Below are 22,065 nucleotides of genomic sequence, written 5' to 3' on the forward strand. Positions count from 1 at the left end.
CTGGCAGTGTCGGAGTGTGTGGGGCTGTTCCCATTGCTACGAGGTACCGACTCTGGACACGAAAATTCAGTTTTGATTTAATCTACCAGCAACTCAAAACTGTTCACATTTTGTAGTTGTAGTTCGTTGTCGGCTGTTGGGATATTCCCGCGAGCAATAACGTGGTTTTCAAGTTGGAAAATTCTAGCCACACACCGGTGAAGTTCCACTTTATTTGGTTATTTGAATTGAAGTGCACCAGCGTAATCTTTTGCCTTGTGGCCGTTAACGTCCCGGTTACCTGCCCTGGCCGTTGATGTAAATTTCAGGCAGTGTAGTTTCCTCATCGTGTTGTTGAGGTCCAGCAAGGTTCGTAGTTTGACAGCTCCATGTATGACTGGTTGTGGGCGCCAATATCTTCTACGTTGTTCCATTGAACTCCCTGTTGTGCCCTAGTCAGGTGAAGTGGAAGTTACCTTGTCGGTGGGTCCGTTGACTGTTGGTAGGTTGAGCTGTCGCCGGATTGTGAACGGTTGGCCCGACTGCCTGTCTCACCTAAGCGGGAGTTAGTGTTTGAAGTCCAGGCCGACCCTCGAACATCTGAGTGCCCTTGGGTGTACTGCCTTTTTTTATTTGTTCTTGTTGTTTGTACATGTATGGCTTCTAGCCGATTTTTTTTAAAATTAAGGTTGTTTTGCCCTTAAGGCGTAAGATTATTTAGGCCTGCAGCCTAATTTAAAGAACTGTTTCACGTAAGACCTTTGGCATTTTAAAGGTTTTAGTGTTGTTGTATTTTAAGTGTTGGGCCATCAGCCGATGTTGAGTTTGAGTTGTTTTGCTCTTCATGCATTCAGCCTAGTTCAAGAAACTGTTTCATGTGAGGCCTTTGGCATTTTAAAATGTTTAATGTTGTTGATTTTAAGTGTTGAGCCTTCAGCCGATTTTGAGTTTGAGTTTTGCTCTTAAGGCCTTCAGCCGAAATTAAAGAAGTGTTTCACGTAAGGCCTTTGGTATTTAAAAAAAATTAATGCTATGGAGTTTTACGTGTTAGGCCTTCAGCCAATCTGAATTTAACTTGTTTGCTCTTGAAGTGTCTCATTCTTTGGACCTTCAGCCTAAATAAACTGTTGTAAGATAAGGCTTGCTTTTTAAATTTATGATTATGCTTGAATTTTAAGTTATTGGCCTTCAGCCGTTTTTAAATTAAAGTGGCTTTCCCAAGGATTAAAGCTGTGTGTTTAAAAAAATTTTTTTTGGGCTCTTGTAATGTATTATCAAATAATAAAGTTGTATGTTAGAGTGTAACTGACAGTCCCTTATTTTGACCCCTTTCCACAATTCAAACTACCTGTCCTGTCTTGCAGGTTAAGCAGGGCATCTCAATCTCTGTTGATACTAGAGTTATAAAAATTAATCAAACAACCAAACTAAGGCATATGTACCCATGGACGTTCTAGTATTTGTGGAAAATCTCGTTTTGATATTTGCAACTGTTCACGAAGTAAAAGGGATGTTACGTCTTACGTGTCTCACCATATATGGGGCCGTGGCCTGGAATATACATGTAATGATGGGAGTAGGCTAAATGCACTACAGTGTCGAAAATTATGCGGTAAGCAGAAATCTTGCTGATACCTCTGACAGTAGAATACATGACCATTACTGTTGTTGCTAAGGTCGTAGGGGTTGGTAACTATCAGAAGTGGTAGTACGAGGGTTGACTGAAAAGTAATGCCTCCGCCTTCGTAACTCTTCAACAGTTGGCAGCATTGGTATGCGGCAGGCACTGGCTTGTTCCGTAGCCTCTTCTCTACAGCTCCAGTTGGCGGGAAGCCTTAGCATTGTGCTGTTACAGTGTAAAGTATGAAACCCTGCGTAGACGGTCGGTCAATGCCATTTAAGCAACGTGCAGTCGTTAAATTCTTGACAGCAGAGGGTGTCACCCCAAAGGAGATTCAGCAGGGAATGTTCAAGTGTTCAAGTGTGGGTGAAATGGTTCAAAATTCAAATGGCTCTGAGTACTGTGGGACTTAACTGCTGTGGTCATCAGTCCCCTAGAACTTAGAACTACTTAAACCTAACTAACCTAAGGACATCACACACATTCATGCCCGAGGCAGGATTCGAACCTGCGACCATAGCGGCCGCGCGGTTCCAGACTGTAGCGCCTAGAACCTCTCGGCCACTCCGGCCGACGTGGGTGAAATCTTATGGGACTTAACTGCTAAGGTCTTCAGTACCTAAGCTTATAAACTACTTAACCTAAATTATCCTAAGGACAAACACACACACCCGTGCCCGAGGGAGGACTCGAACCTCCGCCGGGACCAGCCGCACAGTCCATGACTGCAGCGCCTTAGACCGAGCAGGGAAGGTAGGTAGTTTATGGTGACTGTGTTGATGTGAGTACTGTACGTCGTTGGGCGAGTAAGTTTAAAGATGTTGAGGCGGGAACATCCGACCTGCGTGACAAACAAATAGTTGGACGTCCTGTGACCGCAACCACCGAGTTTCACAAACAAAATGTTGACAGATAGATTCAGAACGATCGTCGTATCACTCAGAGAGAAACTGCAAGCACATTCGGCATTTCACAAGAACGTGTGGGTCGCATTATTGCTTTGCTTAGCTATCGGAAGATCTGTGCACGATAGGTACCCCGGATGCTGACTCCTGAAGTGAAAGCACACAGACTTGAAATTTGCCAGGAACTCTTCTCGCGTAACGAGAATGAAGATGACGCCTTTCTCCATTGTCATGAGACATCATTATACTTCTTCCATGACGGCTTCAGAAAACTTGTTCATCGTTGGTCAACGTTGGCAGAAATGTATCCAATTGGCTGGTGATTATGTGAAAAAGTTAATATTGGTAATTAAAGCTCACATTCTAAGGATTATTTCTGCGTTTGATTTATTAAAATATTCCCATGCAAACCCAATTAACAAAGCTGGAGGCATTACTTTTCATTCAACCCTTGTACGAATCAAAACAATAAAACAATGTCCAGTAAATATGAGTTCCAAAATACGGACCTCAAGAGCTATGAGCATTTGTTCATCTTCGCTAATCTGAAACACACAGCTCATTTACTGAACACGTTACTATGGCTCTTAAAGAGATTTTCACGACATAGCGGGTGTAATTATTTAATACCCAGGTACGATAACACACATTGAGCCATGGAAACAGACACTTGATAATGTCATCTTGAGGAATATTTGCCACACTTGCAACACATGCTAGGTCACTTAATCAAGACTGCAAGCTGGTTGCTTGTATGAAAGTAATACATTTCCCCACTGCATGCTAATTGTGGTCTATGGGTGATAAATGAGAGGAAATGGCCAACGAGAACGACAGTGCGGGATCTCGAAATATCCTGCTGGAATATGCTACTTGATACACTGGTCATGAAATGTATGACAACAGCGTTTACTATCCTTGCCACCTAGCGGCATCATTCCAGGAGTTGGAGGGGCATATGGTGTCGAGAACTGCTGCTTCCTGTGGTCTTTCGCCAGATCGTCTACGGATACATTAATATCGAACTAAAGGACACAAAAAGAAGCGTTATTCATTGCTGAACACCACAGTAATGCTAGTAAATGTCTCAGTTGAATCGCTAAGTACCACTAAGTCTCTGTTGCACGTGGTGTGGTGTCAGCAATAAACGATAGAAAGCAACTCCAGATCTCAACACAGTTAACAGTTTGTTTTCTCAACGGTTTGTGGTGGTGCTGTCAGTAATCTTTTCTCGAATTTCAGGTGTTGACATTTGTCTGAGAGCCATAACCAATCTAAGCATCTCAGAATCTTCTCGTGGTGTAGCCACTCTGGAAGGATGCCTCTCTGTTTTACTGAGTTCAGTTCTTGACTACTCGTTCTGCAGTCATTGCACTACATTAAACTCTATGTGGGATCTTTTGGTATGGTTCTCTCATGTCACTCATGTTAATGATTCCATCTTTCTAAAAATTCTGAAGTTGGTGATAAACTGAACTTGCACATCCTCTCAGCATGTAGTCTTTCGATCTCCGCTTAAAAATTCCCAGCAATTTTTGATACATGAAACTCCATGTAGTTACGTCATATTTCATTTCTAGGAATGCCTTCTGCCTGTGCTGCAAATAAATGGTACAAGTACAAAATTTCAGTCAACATATCACACAGACACGGAAATACCAAAGTATTATTCATGAAATAATTTATACTGCTTCAGTCACTTTTTAACTGATGTTTTGTTAGTACAACGTGTTTCAGTGGCAAGCTGCCATCATCAGCTGCATTGCAGTTGGATATACATTACATTAATCTGAAATTTGATTACATTTGTTTGCTGTGTGTGTTAGTGAGATGATGTATCGATAAACAATAATGTACAGAAAGATACATGTATTTTAGTGTGTACATTATGTGATTTTCATGTTTAGATCATTTCATTAATGCGTTTATTTCCATTTTTTAAAGCTTTAGTTATCTGAGGCAAAGAGCACAGTGACAATCACGTCACAAAAATGGTTCAAATGGCTCTGAGCACTATGGGACTTACCATCTGATGTCATCAGTCCCCTAGAACTTAGAACTACTTAAACCTAACTAAGCAAACACGTCACAGTTTAACACTTTCACGTATAGGCGTTTACATAATTCCAGAGAGGCTTAACTGTTAACATAAACTAGTTTCAACTGCTAAGATTGTAATATACAGTGAAAATGAAACCTTTTTTTCTCCGTTCAAGGCACTATACATGGTAGTGTGTTACTAAATAATAAGCTAGAAGTAACAACATTACTTTCTTCAAAAACTTCTTCAATGTTGAGTACTTATTTTATTCAAAATATTGTCTTTAACAATAAAAACTGTCTGTACTAACTAATCATGTTATCTGATACGTACTATTAAACAAATGTATCGACGCAGAAAATGTTTAATCTTCATTGTACATTACTATGTTAGATGTATCTGTCCTTTGGAAGGACAGATACATCTACGTGTGAAAATGTTAAGCTGTGACGTGTTGTCACTTTGTTCTGTGTGTCACACAACTAAATTTCCAACAAAGTGTAAGTAAATGCATTAATGAAATGATCTAACCATTCAAATCACATAATGTAGACACTAAAATATGAGTATCTTTGCCGGCCGGTGTGGCCGTGCGGTTCTAAGCGCTTCAGTTTGGAACCGCGTGACTGCTACGGTCGCAGGTTCGAATCCTGCCTCGGGCATGGATGTGTGTGATGTCCTTAGGTTAGTTAGGTTTAAGTAGTTCTAAGTTCTAGGGGACTGATGACCTGAGTAGTTGAGTCCCATAGTGCTCAGAGCCATGAGTATCTTTCTGTACAAAATATTATTTTGCCACACAACCTCTCTAGCAAATGAATGTAATCACACTTCAGATTAATGTAATGTACGTGTAACTAGAATGCACCTGATTTTTGCAGCGTGCTGCCGAAACGCGTCGAGCTGATTAAATATTAGTAAAAATTGACTGAAACAGTAGAAATTGTTTCATTATTTCATAAATTTTCAGTAAAGTCGCAATCTTCTAAACATTCCGTATAACATTGAAGTAATAGTTTGGCAGCGTCAGATCGAAGTGTTCATGGTGTAACATCTTGCATTTTTGGATAGCACGTGGTTCGCGCTTGGCTGTCTCGTTACGGAGTAGACAAACCTTTTCAAACTGGTCGAGCAGCAGCTTGTGGCGCGCCTTAGTTTCCGGGTCGGCTGGCCACAAAGGGGGCTCCGGGAACTTGGAATCCAGGTACTCTGCGATGTCGAGCGACTCGATGACCACCCTGCCCCTGCCGACCTCCAGGGCGGGCACCTTGGCCTCTGGGTGCACAGACGAGTACCACTCGGGCTTGTTCTGCAGGTTGATGTCCACCTCGTCGTAGGAGATGCCCTTGGCGGCCAGCACGAGCCGCGGTCGCTGAGCGTACGGGCAGAACAGCATCGAGTACAGCCGCACCTTGCCCGCCTGCAGTGGCGCCGGCCGCGGGTCACCTGCGCGCAGCACAGTCCTCGGTTCGGCACACAGTAACTCTTCACAGTCTCACGTGAACAACAAAATCCCATAACAAATGTAAAACACAAAATCACTTAAATACCGGGTGGCTACAATCAAACCTTCCCTACTTAATACCTTACAACACGGAAGCTAATTAATGTGCGAGGACCAAACTTTGTAGCATTAATGTCAAGGACATAGGGAAGAGAAATACTGCAGAATCAGTTCAGTTGAAACCTTCCTAATGTGCTGCTGTGCTTCATCATACCATTACATAACGGTACCATTACTGCTACAAAAGGGGATCAATATGGCGCCCTTCAATGTCCAGAATAGTCTGAAAGAGCAGGATTGCATTCTGCACAGCAGAACAAAGCATGTCCGTAGGTATGCTGGCTACCTCTCTTGATATGCTGCGCTCGAGAACAGCACCTGCTCTCCTGTCCTTCAGGTAGCTCCTCAACCCGAAATCACACGGAGTGAGATCAGGTGACCGTGCCGGCCAAGCAATTGGAAACGATCGGCTGATAATTTGATCGTTTTCAAATATGTTTCGGAGAAGCGGGTGGGCTTCACGAGTGATGACCGATGGGGCCCCGTCTTGCATGGAAACTGTTAAGTTCAATGCGTCTCTCTCCTGTAGGTTGGGTATGAACTACTGGCGAAGCATGTGGTAGTAACCCTGGCCAGTCATACTGCACGTTTTTAGTCCTTGAGTGCCAACCTTTTCAGAGAAGAATGTGTTGTTGTTGTGGTCTTCAGTCCTGAGACTGGTTTGATGCAGCTTTCCATGGTACTCTACCCTGTGCAAGCGTCTTCATCTCCCAGTAATTACAGCAAACTACATCGTTCTGAATCTGCTTAGTGTATTCATCTCTACCATTTTTACCCTCCATGCTGCCCTACAATGCTAAATTTGTGATCCCTTGATGCCTCAGAACATGTCCTACCAACCGGTCGCTTCTTCTAGTCAAGTTGTGCCACAAACTCCTCTTCTCCCCAACTCTATTCAACACCTCCTCATTAGTTATGTGATCTACCCATCTAACCTTCAGCATTCTTCTGTAGCACCACATTTCGAAATCTTCTATTCTCTTCTTGTCCAAACTATTTATCGTCTATGTTTCACTTCCATACATGGCTACACTCTATACAAATACTTTCAGAAACGACTTCCTGACACTTAAATCTATACTCGATGTTAACAAATTTCTCTTCTTCAGAAACGCTTTCCTTGCCATTGCCAGTCTACATTTTATATCCTCTCTACTTCAACCATCATCAGTTATTTGCTCCCCACATAGCAAAACTCCTTTACTACTTTAAGTGTCTCATTTCCTAATCTAATTCCCTCAGCATCGCCCGACTTAATTCTAATACCTTCCATTATCCTCGTTTTGCTATTGTTGATGTTCATCTTATATCCTCCTTTCAAGACACTGTCCATTCCGTTCAACTGCTCTTCCAAGTCCTTTGCTGTCTCTGATAGAATAACAATGTCATCGGCGTACCTCAAAGTTTTTATTTCTTCTCCATGGATTTTAATACCTACTCCGAATTTTTCTTTTGTTTCCTTTACTGGTTGCTCAATATACAGATTGAATAACATCGGGCATAGGCTACAACCCTGTCTCACTCCCTTCCCAACCACTGCTTCCCTTTCATGCCCATGGACTCTTGTAACTACAATCTGGTTTCTGTACAAATTGTAAATAGCCTTTCGGTCCCTGTATTTTACCCCTGCTAACTTTAGAATTTGAAAGAAAGTATTCCAGTCAACAAAAGAGACTGGGCCTATAATTAAAGTAGCCCTGAAGCCACACCATACGGTGACAAGATCACCATACAGAGGAACTTCATGTGCAGTGACTGGAGGTGAAGAGCCCCACATTCGGAAATTCTGTGTATTCACTTCACCCATCACAGAAAACTGAGTTTCGTCTGTCCGTAGGATGGTCCAGGGCCAGCCCTCGTCAACTTCAATCCTTGCGAGAAAGTGGGGAGCGAAGTCAACACGTCGTTGAGCGTCCTGTGGTGTAAGCTGCTGCACGATATGGATCTTGTACGGATACCAGCTGAGAATGGTTCGAAGCACCTTCCGAACAGTGGAACACGGGATGTTCAACTGTCCTGACACAGCGCGCACTGCCTGACGATCGGGAATTGCGCGCAGCGTTGTCTGCCATAGCAACAGCGATTTCATCAACCACCAGCGGTGCAACAGGTCGTCGGCCTCCTCCCGAAGCGACGCCCAGTTCTCCAGTTGGTTCGAATTTCTTCATCATGCTCCGCACAGCAGTTGGAGGATGAAGACCCTTCCGTAAGTCTATCAGCTGGCGATATTCTCAAAGTGGAGCTGCAGCATTACTGTTTTTTTTTTTTTAATAATAGAACCTCACCTATAGTGCCCTGCTCCTTTTGGCCAAGCTCATGTTGACACGTCAACAAGTGTAGTGTGACTGGTCACGCATGTGAGACAGTGAATCACGATTATTGAGCAAGGCACTTGCTGGCCATAGCTGGAACTGGACGGTGTCGCCGTGACACATGGAAATCATACACCCCATACGCTGGACATTAATGCTACTAAGTTTGGTACTCGTTCGGTAATTAGTTTCCGTGTTATAACATCTTAAGTAGGGAAATTTTAGTTAAAACCACCCAGTATAGGAATTACCGTGAGAGAATTACTAAACTGACAAAGTCAGTCAAACTTAAAAATGCGGACTAGATGAGCTCTGCGATACGTAGGAACATCCTATCATTCTGGCACGAACACAGATCGTCTTTCGGTGGGAACAAGCTCACGGGGATGAAGCCCCTCTCTAGGGCTTGGCCGACTTCTTCTCGTCCATCTTGTTAGGAGAAGTTAATTTTATCTGGACTGTAGAACACAGTGTTTCAAGCCATTATCATCAATTAAGCAGTGAGCCCAACAACTTTGCTCTCACCGTAGCGAACCACTGACGGGACGCCATTTTCTGTTCCAGTGTCAGTTTTATCAGCGCTTACATTTTAACGTGTATTTGCCATCTCACCTACACGAGGAATTTTATTCATCATAGCACCATGTCGTAGAGGCTTAAAATTCTACCATGGACACCTGTTCTCCCAGAAACTCATACCAAAAGGCATGTTTGATTTTACATTCTTTGTTTTTGCTTTTTAACTAGTGTTACAGACTCGCTAACATTATTCAATATAGTTTTACCCAAGTACTGATGGTACTTACGCTCCTCAGCGTCAGCTAACGTCAACACCCACGTAGTGTTTTCCCTAAAAAGCGATCAGTTTCAAGTCACGATATGGGCGTTTATGATCTTAGCCTAGAGCCACCACGAACAGATGTATTAAGACGATGACTAAAAGTGTTTTATGTAAACAATCAGTCCTCACAAACGTAAAAAACATTAGAGGGGAGAGCCTAGAGCCCCGACCAACAGATATCCTAAAACGATGACGAAGTGGTTTATGTAAAGATTCAGTCGCTGCAGACTTGAAAAACGTAATAGTGGAGAGTGTTGTACCGAAAGGATAGTGTACCTAGAGAAAGAAGTTTTTTGGTCTGTACTTCAGTCTAGTGACTGATTTTAGAATCACACGAAGGAATGCGCACTAGAGAGCGCCATGAGCAGTTTCCATCATTTTCTACAGTTTTTGTTATTGCTAGAAATGTGACAGTGTTTTGCGCAGCATTTGTAAATATTTCGATGACTATACATTTTACTGCTGTTTAAAATATTAAAGTTAGTTGGTATACATTGTTATATCTTCAGTTACAGAATTTTATGGCAAGTGCAATTCTATATCCAAAATGAGATTTTCGCTCTGCAGCGGAGTGAGCGCTGATATGAAACTTCCTGGTAGATTAAACCTGTGTGTCGGACCGAGACTCAAACTCAGGACCTTTGTCTTTTGCGGGCAAGTCCTCTACCATCTGCTAGGGTAGCTCAGATGGTAGAGCACTTGCCCGCGAAAGGCAAACGTCTCGAGTTGGAGCATCGGTCCGGCATACAGTTTTAATCTGCCAGGAAGTTACAATTCTACATATTTTTAAAACCAACTTCGTGGGCCATGCAGCACTTTGTTCCTTGAAGTAGAAAGAGGTCTTTTACCATCAGGCATGAGAGATTTGCAAATTCAATTTCGTTAATGTATTAAAATATCTTTAAAACTAAAATTTGTGATAGTTTCCAATTGCTTCACTTTCAAAGCGTCTTTAACTTGTAACTGGTTAACTTTGGCTTAATTTGATTCCACCTACTTATTATTGGTGTGTAGCAGAGCAATAATGTAAAATACAGACGACTAAATACAGTACTCACAAGATTTTCTTCATTGTAATGCTTTTAAATTTCAATAGAATAGTTGGTTTTAGGTGTATGTCCATGTAGTACCTTGGAATATGTTTTACGTTTGGAAAGACCTTAATTTTGTAAAGAAATCTTTTTAATTTCAGAAAATTCTGCAGCATTAAAAAGTCAATGCTACCATTAAAAATGGAATAACAAAATACATTTAAATTCCATTGCAAAGTTAACTAGAGGTGGGAGTCTGAAAAGTACCGCAAGATACAACCCTCTTCCCTAATCATTATTAGTGGTGTTGGATAACGTGCATATGCTCAACAAAGTCCTTCTCAGTTTCCTTACAGAACTCTTGACAGTTCTTTACTACAGGAGCAGAAACTTTTGTGCCTCACCTGGAAAAGAACATAATTCAAACTCCTCTACATGCAACGTACAAGAACTGGTCACGAAATTTCCGTCTTATATCACTCTTCTCAGAACTACACAGAGCTACATCAGAAATAAAACATAATGAACTGCCTGGAATTAAATTGCCTTCTCTGCGGCAAATATCTCAGATTTCGGCAACATCAAATTCACACTTCGTCTTTTCTCAACGTGAAAAAGGACGATCAGAGTTTTCCATCCACGAATCGGTCTTAGAGATAGGAACTGGAATTGGACTAGCGTGGGAAAGAAATTCGGCCGTGTCCTCAACCGCCCCAAACGATTTATGGAAACGACACGTAAATCACATCCGCTACACTCGATTGCAAATCGAACCGCCTCTCTCGCTCTATAAAGTAGAAAATGAAATCTGGCTCCCTCTGCTGTACACAAGTCTTTACATAATGTAAAGAGAGAGGCGTTACGCAAATGCTTCTACATAAGAGGGGTTAGTTTTTGATTATAGGTCACTACATCAGAAAAATGTAGACTGGGAGGAGGGAAATTGATCTATAATTTGGAATGGTTTACTCACATCCCGTTTTTCAGATGACCAACATAGCACTTTTCAGTCTATTAGCATAGACTGCTTCAGTTATCGAATTATTGTACCGATGAATAAGAGGCGGTCTTTTCAAGTCCATTCGAGATATTAAAACTCCACTGTGGCGTCATAGCTAGAAGATATGTCACTCAGTAGGTAACTAGAGTGACCAGACGTCCCAGTTTTCATATAAGTGTCCTGGTGTCCCGAGAAAATCATTCAGAACACATAAAAAGGCTATTCGGAAAGTGAGGAACGGTCGGTCGCGGAATGGAAACCACCGTGAAAATCCGACGAGGCTTTTCGCAGGCGTTTTGGACAGTGTCTCTGGTACGCCCGTCGATCACATCACGACACTCTTTTCAGTTGTGAGCGCACTGTGAGCGAGTAAAGGTGCCTGGAACAACAATTTCTCCAGCCAAGTAGGAGGGCCCGCTGAGAGGCTTCGCCTTAATGAATGCAGCCCACCTAACACAACTGCCACGCACTTCTTTCTTCATGGCAATTCTCAGCCACACTCTGCAGAGGCAGTGAAGACACTCCTGCAGCCTTTTCGATGGGAAGTGTTCGATCACCCAAAACACAGCCCTAATTGGCTGGTCCTGAGTATTATCTCTGTTCACATGAAACGCTGGATACGAAGACAACACTTGGGCGCAAACTATGGGCTATAGACCAGCGTAGAGAATTATTGGAAAGCAAAGGCGGCTGCCTTCTATGACGATGGTGTTGGAAATTTGGTATAACGCTCCGACAAATGTCTAGGTCGGAGCGGCGACTATGCAGAGAAGTACCTGGAAGGTGTAGCTAAATGTGCAAAGAAAACAGTTTTGATTTTCACTGTGGTTTTCATTTCGCGACCAATCGTTCCACACTTTCCGAACAACACTCGTAACTGTCCCGGTTTTTAATCAAGAAGTAATAACACGTGCAATAATATTTCTCATTTAATTAAATATTTGTGAAAAAGAAGGTTCCTAGAATTAGAACGTTATAGAAACATATATTTTCACAATACCCTCTACAAGTCTACCTCATTTGGTTTGACTTGACTTATGCCTAAAGAAAGAGTAAGAGATATGTTGAAGAGAAATGCAGGTAATATCTATACCCGCCTTTAACTTACCGGCATTTCGCTTTGTAGCCCTCGAAACAAGTAAAACCAAAGCTGAAGGAAGCATAAAGGAGCATCACTCAAACCATTTCTCCTAATGGGACTGCGACCATATCGAAGTTAATTTTGTCAAGAGTGTGAGTGATGCGGTGCGTGTTAGTAGTGTTTATTGAATATTGTTTGGGTTATACGTATGCTTGCCCTAACAATCTGCAATCATACTAAATCTGAAATTTTATTATGAAATGTATAATTTGTATCTGATCGTTCATTAGTATTATATACACAGCTTTTAGAATTAACAAATTGCACCTGAGTAGCTAGTAAGTGACTAAACATTGCAGAAAATATATCCAGGCTGTTACAGTAAAAAATTTATCAACCTTTTTTCATTTCAGAAGAAAAGAATTTTATTTACGTGTAATGTACCTACATGTTCATTTCCAATTCACGAAATGAAGATACATTCTTTCTATGTGTTTCCCAGCTATTATCAATTCCAAAATATCTCGAAAACTGACAAGAATGGTAAGCTAAGTATAGCAATAAACTTAGGTGTAAAGTATAACCACAAGTGTCCTGGTTCTTTTATCTTTGAAATCTGACCAGCCTATAGCTAACTAATGATTTTTGTAATTTTTTAGAAGTAATATTTTAGAAACTAATGTCTGCTACTGGTGTACGGAGTGTCTGTTGCAGTAAATCTACGTTTATATGATTTATTAATTAGTATTTAAACTTCGTAATAACTAAATGCTCTAACTCACTTTTGTAAAATAGTTGAAGACATTTTTGGTTTATCACAAGAGTTACGCGCACACACACACACACACACACACACACACACACACACAAGCGTGTGCAAGCCAAGTGCTTGTAACATTCACTTCAATTACTTCAGCTTCCATAAGATAATGAACGACTTAAGCATCCTATCTGCTTTTAAGTCGTCCAGTACCGAATAAAGCACCTGAAATGCTTTCTTCAGGCAACTTTCATCAGCGGATATACATTTCAGGAAACTGATGTCACTTGGCTGCATTAGAACAATTTATCAAATTGCTACCGTTTTTGGTCACTGACCATCTGTTTGCTTATAATATAGATGGTACACGTTCAACGGTAATTCTACTTATCTTTCTCTCTTCTTAGTGTACTTTTTAGCCTTTATGTTACGGCATTGTGACATTATACCATCATGACAGATCATATGTATTTTGTTATCGTTTTATTAATGCATTTTACTCTGATACTGTTTTATATACTCCACATCACATTCTTGGGCTCATTACACTCTGTCGTTCTTCATCTCCCCCCCCCCCCCCCCAGAAACAAGTGGGATATTGTACTATACTTTTTATAGGATTCCTTTGGATAAATGTATGGTTTATCGGAGTTGAGGCGTCTCGGCCTCTGCTGTGGATAGTTATTTAAGAGCGTTAATGGGTTATAGTACTGAAAACTGTTTTCGTATTTTTGATTTTATATTTTTAAGCCGTCCATTTACTGGTCACACACTTCATCCCATTCAATACAACTTTTAATTACCTGAACCTGATTACCCTGTTTCTAACTTGGTTTTGAATAATTTTATAAGCTCGCTAGTTATTTGTCTAATGTCCAACTGTTCTCACACATGTATTCCATGTAATTCCTGTTTGACTACAGTTTAGATGTGTGTGCTGCTTTATTTTAGCCACCCATATGGACATTAAATAATGTTTTTGTTTACAGGTCTCTTGGATACTATCACTAAGGAACACTTTATTAAGCTATTGAATTGTAGCAGTGCGTACCGTGCATTGTTTAAAACTGCTTTTCATATTTCCATGTTGATGTTGCTTCTCAGTAATATACTGGGAACTGTAATAAAATTTATTTGATCCTATGCTCCTGTCTGTTAGGACACTAGATACACTGAATTATGCATTGTAGCTAGGACTCTCGCATTCTTGTTTTAATTTTGGTTCAAAAATTTTTGTTATAAGTTACTTTAATTGCATTTTTATCAGGTAATGCTTCTTGAACAGATAGCAGAAAAACTGTTTTTGTTAATTGATGCTGATTGTTTTTGTTTATTTTTCACTTACACTCCTGGAAATGGAAAAAAGAACACATTGACACCGGTGTGTCAGACCCACCATACTTGCTCCGGACACTGCGAGAGGGCTGTACAAGCAATGATCACGCGCACGGCACAGCGGACACACCAGGAACCGCGGTGTTGGCCGTCGAATGGCGCTAGCTGCGCAGCATTTGTGCACCGCCGCCGTCAGTGTCAGCCAGTTTGCCGTGGCATACGGAGCTCCATCGCAGTCTTTAACACTGGTAGCATGCCGCGACAGCGTGGACGTGAACCGTATGTGCAGTTGACGGACTTTGAGCGAGGGCTTATAGTGGGCATGCGGGAGGCCGGGTGGACGTACCGCCGAATTGCTCAACACGTGGGGCGTGAGGTCTCCACAGTACATCGATGTTGTCGCCAGTGGTCGGCGGAAGGTGCACGTGCCCGTCGACCTGGGACCGGACCGCAGCGACGCACGGATGCACGCCAAGACCGTAGGATCCTACGCAGTGCCGTAGGGGACCGCACCGCCACTTCCCAGCAAATTAGGGACACTGTTGCTCCTGGGGTATCGGCGAGGACCATTCGCAACCGTCTCCATGAAGCTGGGCTACGGTCCCGCACACCGTTAGGCCGTCTTCCGCTCATGCCCCAACATCGTGCAGCCCGCCTCCAGTGGTGTCGCGACAGGCGTGAATGGAGGGACGATTGGAGACGTGTCGTCTTCAGCGATGAGAGTCGCTTCTGCCTTGGTGCCAATGATGGTCGTATGCGTGTTTGGCGCCGTGCAGGTGAGCGCCACAATCAGGACTGCATACGACCGAGGCACACAGGGCCAACACCCGGCATCATGGTGTGGGGAGCGATCTCCTACACTGGCCGTACACCACTGGTGATCGTCGAGGGGACACTGAATAGTGCACGGTACATCCAAACCGTCATCGAACCCATCGTTCTACCATTCCTAGACCGGCAAGGGAACTTGCTGTTCCAACAGGACAATGCACGTCCGCATGTATCCCGTGCCACCCAACGTGCTCTAGAAGGTGTAAGTCAACTACCCTGGCCAGCAAGATCTCCGGATCTATCCCCCATTGAGCATGTTTGGGACTGGATGAAGCGTCGTCTCACGCGTTCTGCACGTCCAGCACGAACGCTGGTCCAACTGAGGCGCCAGGTGGAAATGGCATGGCAAGCCGTTCCACAGGACTACATCCAGCATCTCTACGATCGTCTCCATGGGAGAATAGCAGCCTGCATTGCTGCGAAAGGTGGATATACACTGTACTAGTGCCGACATTGTGCATGCTCTGTTGCCTGTGTCTATGTGCCTGTGGTTCTGTCAGTGTGATCATGTGATGTATCTGACCCCAGGAATGTGTCAATAAAGTTTCCCCTTCCTGGGACAATCAATTCACGGTGTTCTTAGTTCAATTTCCAGGAGTGTATGACTATACTACGGTTGTTGTATTTATGGTTGTTGTATCTTAAAATTATCTTTGTAAGCCATGATTTAAATCGACTGGTCGTCTTCTTGGTATTGTCTTTGAAGTTACACGTTCTTTGGCTTCTCATGCTACGTCCTGACTACACGTGGCCAGTTTCGCGTTCTGTGTGCACGAGACAGGTTGCTGATGTTTGGAAAGTATTGTTCCGCTATATTATTACTCATGAAACTGACAGTTAATACGATCGGATGGTTCAGAATGATTGATATGATTGCAGTAGCAAATTTTTCGTAAGTTATAAAAAAATGGAAATTTGTGGTAAGGTCTTATGGGACCAAACTGCTGAGGTCATCGGTCCCTAAGCTTACACACTACTTAGTCTAGCTTAAACTGACTTACGCTAAGGACAACACACACATCCACGCCCGAGGGAGGACTCGCCGGCGGGGGAGGGGGGGGGGGAGCCGTGCTCGTAAGTTATTATTGGACTTCGTGTCCTTACGACGTTTTGCATATTGAGGTTTGGTTGTCATGTCTGTTTTCCAACATTGATTCGGGTGCCATGAATTACCTGTAACAATTAAGTCCCTGACTAGTTCACGGTGTGATGATGTTGAGTGTCACTGTTGGTAGGTTTTTTTTCTCTTTTCTTAAATGAAGGAATTGCATGCCTAGAAGAAATTTACGCATGCATAGTAAATTATTTTTTAAAGTGACCTTCTTACCAGAGGAAATCCATATTTCAGTAAATGGGTCCACAGAATCTTCTGTACTGTGTGCTACCACGTGAATGCTATGACTGTCTCTCTGCCTTACCCAGCTCGCCCTATCATTGTCGCTGCCCCGCTGTATCTCTGCGGCCATGCTGATTCAGCAGCTAAGCCCCCGCGGCTGAGCCGCCCCGAGCTGCGCTTACCCCTGCGCTCCAGGGCTTTGAGCTGCGCCGCACACGCGAACATAGGCAATGCCAAACCACGCCGCAGCCGCCCTTTGTGCACAACGTTGCGTCAGACTCCCATCTCGCACCATCGATCGCATCGCGAGTGGGAGGAACTTCGCTTCTTTGACGAAGTAGCTGCGGGCATCACGCCGAGTTATTTCAGCGATGTAATAAGCTGAGCTACGCACAGCTGCTTATGAAAACAGCAAACTCATTATAGATGCAAATGATTTATACAAACATTACAGGAACTTATAACACGGTGTTATGAGTAACTTATTCGAAGCATCGAATAATAGGTGGTACGTTGATTATGCGCTACACCTCTAAACAGATTGTTACAAATAAATGTTAAGGAAAAGAAAAGGAAACGTTACAGTTCAATTTTCCAAAGACATCAGGGTCCTTATAGGGGGTTGATTAGCTTGGATTGTCCAAGGAAGAGAAAAACTTGGCCATAGGCTTGTTAACGTACTGACATTCACCTGAAGTCATTCAGAGAACACACAGAACATCTAACCACGGGAGGCCAATACGTTGGTATCACGGATTTACTTCACACCCTTAGTAGGCCATCAAAACAGTGCAAGTGAAGGGTGACAATTACTGAACTATATGAAATAAAATGTCATAACTTCTGAACGGTTTGCGTTAGGACGTTTGAACTGCATGGTTGGCCGCGGGGCATGATGGGAATCGTATGCGCATGCGACGAAGCCTACTTTCATTTGGATGGGTTCGTCAATAAGCAAAATTGCCGAATTCGGGGGACCGAGAATCAGCGTTTTGCGATCGAGAAGTCTCTTCACCCTCAACGGGTAATTGTCTGCTGTGTAATGTCCAGCCACGGAATAATCGGTCAGATATTCCTTGACGGCACGGTGACTACTGAACGGTACGTGATGGTTTCGGAAAATGATTTCATCCCCATTAACCAAAGTGACCCTACATTCGACAAGATGTGGCTCATGCAAGACGGAGCTTGACTCGATCGAAGCAGGAGAGTGTCTGATGTCTCTTAGGAGCACTCTGGGGACCACATTCTGGCTCTGGGGTGCCAGAGGCCACTGACAAGAGCCTCCATTGGCCGCATATCCTCCGGATCAGAACACATGCGACTCCTTTTTGTGCGGCTATTTTGAAGTCGCCGGCCGTGGTGGCCAAGCGGTTAAAGGCGCTTCAGTCTGGAACCGCGTGGCCGCTACAGTCGCAGGTTCGAATCCTGCCTCGGGCACGGATGTGTGTGATGTCCTTAGGTTAGTTAGGTTTAAGTAGTTCTAAGTTCTAGGGGACTGATGACCTAAGATGTTAAGTCCCATAGTGCTCAGAGCCATTTTGAAGTCAAGGTGTACAGCAATAACTTCAAAATCATTACTCAGCTGAAAACAGCCATTCAGGAGGTCATCGGCAGCATCAATATTCCGACATTTCAATGTAGAATTTCACTATTCATCTGCGGCACAAAATCGCCAATGATGGCAGGCATATCGAACATGTCGTAACTTCAATCCGTATATCCGCAGTGACGTCGGAGAGGAGGGAGTCACTAGCATTTTTGTGGTACAAATGTAAATTCTGTGACAGTCAAAAAATTTGCACTGGCGGTATCCGCTAGCACAGGCAAAGAGGACATTCCTGGCCAAGAGAAGCCTGCTGGTGTCAAATATAGGGCTTAATCTGAGGAAGAAATTTCTGAGAATGTACGTTTGTAGCACAGCATTGTATAGTCGTGAATTCTCGAGAGTAGGAAAACCGAAACAGCAGAGACTCGATGCGTTTGAAATGCGGTGTTACAGAGGACTGTTGAAGATTAGACGGGTTGTTAAGATAAGGAATGAGGAGTTCTTCGCAGAATCGGTGAAGAAAGTACCATATGGAAAACAACGACGGGAAGAAAGGACAGAGTGATAGGACATGTGTTAAGACATCAGGGGATAATCTCCACGATACTAGAGGGAGCCGTAAAGGCTAAAAACTGTAGGGGAAGGCAGAGCTTTGAATACATCCAACAAATCACTGAGGACGCAGGGCGCATGTCCATAAAGAATTGCTCCTTTGTTTCCATAACTGGCCGCTCAAGTCGGCCGAAGTGGCCGAGCGGTTCTAGGCGCTACAGTCTGGAACCGCGCGACCGCTACGGTCGTAGGTTCGAATCCTGTCTCGGGCAGGGATGTGTGTGATGTCCTTAGGTTAGTTAGGTTTAAGTAGTTCTAAGTTCTAGGGGACTGATGACCTCAGCAGTTAAGTCCCATAGTACTCAGAGCCATTTGATTTGGCCGCTCTAAGCACTTACTGAATAATAATTCCCTTCTCAGTTACTTCCCCCCCTCCCCCCCCCCCCTCCCACGACTCATAGCTCAGTCGGTTTCTCTACAAGTTCTGATAATCTTTCGATCCCTATATTTATAAATGATAACTTCAGAACTGCAAAGAATGTTTTCCAGTCAAGACTGTCAGAAGAATTTTCTAAATCTACAAATGTTATAAATGTAGGTTTATCTTTCTGCAATATAAGATAAATCGTAGGGTCAGTAGAGCCTATCGTGTACCTGCATTTCTCCGTAACCCAAATTCATCTTCCTCCCGGTAGCTTTCTACCAAGTGTTCAATTTCTCTGCAGATGATCTGTTTAGTCTTTTGCTATGAAGACTTATTAAATTACACCTGCCACCTCCTGCCGTGTTTGGTATTGAGATTCAAAATAGATAGCACACAGATTACGATCTCATTAAGTGTGATGCTTCTTTCATTAGGATATTTCCCGAAACACACACACACAAACACACACACACACATATATATATAGATATATCGAATGTCAATCAGTTTAACAAGAATGGTCTTCAGGGAAAAACACCTCTTAATCTTCCGGGCTTACGATAATAAATAACACAAACGTAAGTAATATTTTTAGTATTAGCTGCAAAATTGTGAATGTGGACTCTATTAGAAATTCTGGAGGAATTTTGTTGGGCAGTTTCAGAGGAACTCGTTTCGCCAACGTTATAATTAATACGAACTTCCATTTAATAGATTTAATCAGTGCTTCACACATAATTTCTACTAAAAGTAAATTATTCAGAAACCTTCACTAGAAACCCATTACTAGACTAAATATAAATCTGTGACCTGACTATGTCGACAGTTTACAGAGAAAACGACCATTTCCCAGTAGCATCGCTCTTGCGTTTCCACTTAGCGTTCCTTATAGATGATTACACTAAAGGTCGAGCAGAAATGCACAAAGGCTTTCTAGTACAGTTATGTAACACTTCGACGTTGGTCCTAGCAGTAAGAGTATCCATTTAAATTTCTGACGTTCTGTTAACCACAATCAGACGGAAACTCCACTTGTAATTTTCATTCATCGTCTGCTGGAAGAGATTACTGGCCGCGCAGTATATACCGACGTTGCATAAGAGGTCGGTACTGGAAATTTGTTGAGGGTCACTGTTGGCAACTTCATTACTCCGAGTCAATGATAAATGTATGTCGGAATCACAAAACGATGTGTCGAAGAATAAATACAACCCATTTGTTATTTGAAGCCTCTTTGACTATGCGGTTTGACAATCTTTCATTCTCTGTCAAGTAAACAAATCACGTGCGCGGCGAAATTTTCTCTCTGTCATTGGTTCTCCCCCCCCCCTCCTCCCCCCTCCCCCCACCCTCCCTCACGTTCTAGATTTTTTTCAGTAACTCTAATGCTGACAAAACGTTTGACATCCGGAAATAATCGAGCTAGGGGCACAATATTTATTATATAAAATCACCCACACCACGAAAAAAATTTATCCACACACTACCAATGTAGTGCCGCTTGCCCATTGTCCTCATTCTCGCAGCATTTCACCGATTCACGTAAGAGTTCGAACCTGATGTGCATCCGCACTGAAGAGATTCCACGGGAATCGGTGAAATGCCACGAGTAAGGCGGGTAACGGGCAAGGGGCAATACATTAGTAGTTGAGAATTTTGGGCTGACGGGAGGCGCGCTAGGACGGTCCGTGCAGTTGCGATGACCTGTGTGACCGGATGGCGCAGTGGTCAGAGCATCTGCCTAGTAAGCAGGAGACATGGGTTCGAATACCGCTCCAATACGAATTTTCAACTTTTGTCACTGCTTTAAGGCAGTCCCATTACGCAGCCAATGTGTGGGGTTCCTCTATGTCTAAATATATAGGTCAGACGGGAAGAAACTTCGGGACCCGCTTTAGAGAGCACATGAATGATTCCAGCGCAAAGGTGGCACTAAGCGGGCATTTGCAGAAAACTGGTCACCTTATTATGAACATCCGAAAGAATATGCACGGACTACATTGCGAAAGCAAAGGCAATACTCTTGTTTTGAAAGTAGTCTGGTTTTGTTCTGCTCTAATAAGTTTAACTTGTTCTACCTCGAATGCGCAACAGATCTGTGATTCAAGGGTGTTTTAGCAAATGTTGACTATCTAAACAGATAGGCGTTACTCCTACAGCCCACTTTTTTATCGTAACAGGTCTTTAGCTTCCCAGATTAGCCATTCGCGTTTGTCTACTAATGTGGCATCGTTTTTGTGAAAGACGGAGTTTGTACTACCACTCGTTCTTTATTAATATTTTACATTTTAAATGTGCGCCTGCAGTTTTTTTTATAAACGGGACTCAGTTTTTTATATTCTCTGTTACATATTTTTAATAGTTTACCACATCTACAGACCGAGCGAGGTGGCGAAGTGGTTAGACACTGGACTCGCATTCGGGAGGACGACGGTTCAATCCCGCGTCCGGCCATCCTGATTTAGATTTTCCGTGATTTCACTAAATCGCTCCAGGCAAATGCCGGAATGGTTCCTTTCAAAGGGCACGGTCGACTTCCTTCCTTAATCCGATGAGACCGATGACCTCGCTGTCTGGTCTCCTTCCCCAAAACAACCCAACCTAACCCACATCTACAGCCGAACCTCGTCCTTCATGCCTTCTATAGCGACGGTTTTGTTTTCGTCACTTCTAATTCCACCTGTGAACATCTTCGGCATTGCAGAACGGTCAGGACTGCGTCGACCGCTGTCGCTCAACTACCTTCCTGCACGTGGCACGGTAAGGCTCTTCTCGTTTTTTGGGTTCAGACTTTGAAACTGTCTGGGCACTTTATTAGTCTACAGCTTTGTTTGAACGGTTTGGTTTTCATCCAGGTTTATTTCTGTAGTTTCGACTATATCCTTTATTTTAACTATGGACTACCG

At 43.1% G+C, this 22,065-nt stretch overlaps 1 protein-coding gene across 1 annotated transcript in view; it reads right to left on the reverse strand.

The window, feature by feature from the left end:
• Positions 1-22,065, reverse strand: part of LOC126162405 (pyrimidodiazepine synthase-like) — a 77,869-nt gene that overhangs the window by 49,625 nt on the left and 6,179 nt on the right. The window contains exon 2 of the mRNA XM_049918903.1: positions 5,658-5,989. Coding sequence (XP_049774860.1) covers positions 5,658-5,989 — 332 coding nt within the window. The remainder of the gene's footprint in view (positions 1-5,657; positions 5,990-22,065) is intronic.

The sequence above is a fragment of the Schistocerca cancellata genome, chromosome 1, assembly GCF_023864275.1.
Source record: "Schistocerca cancellata isolate TAMUIC-IGC-003103 chromosome 1, iqSchCanc2.1, whole genome shotgun sequence".
NCBI lineage: Eukaryota > Metazoa > Arthropoda > Insecta > Orthoptera > Acrididae > Schistocerca > Schistocerca cancellata.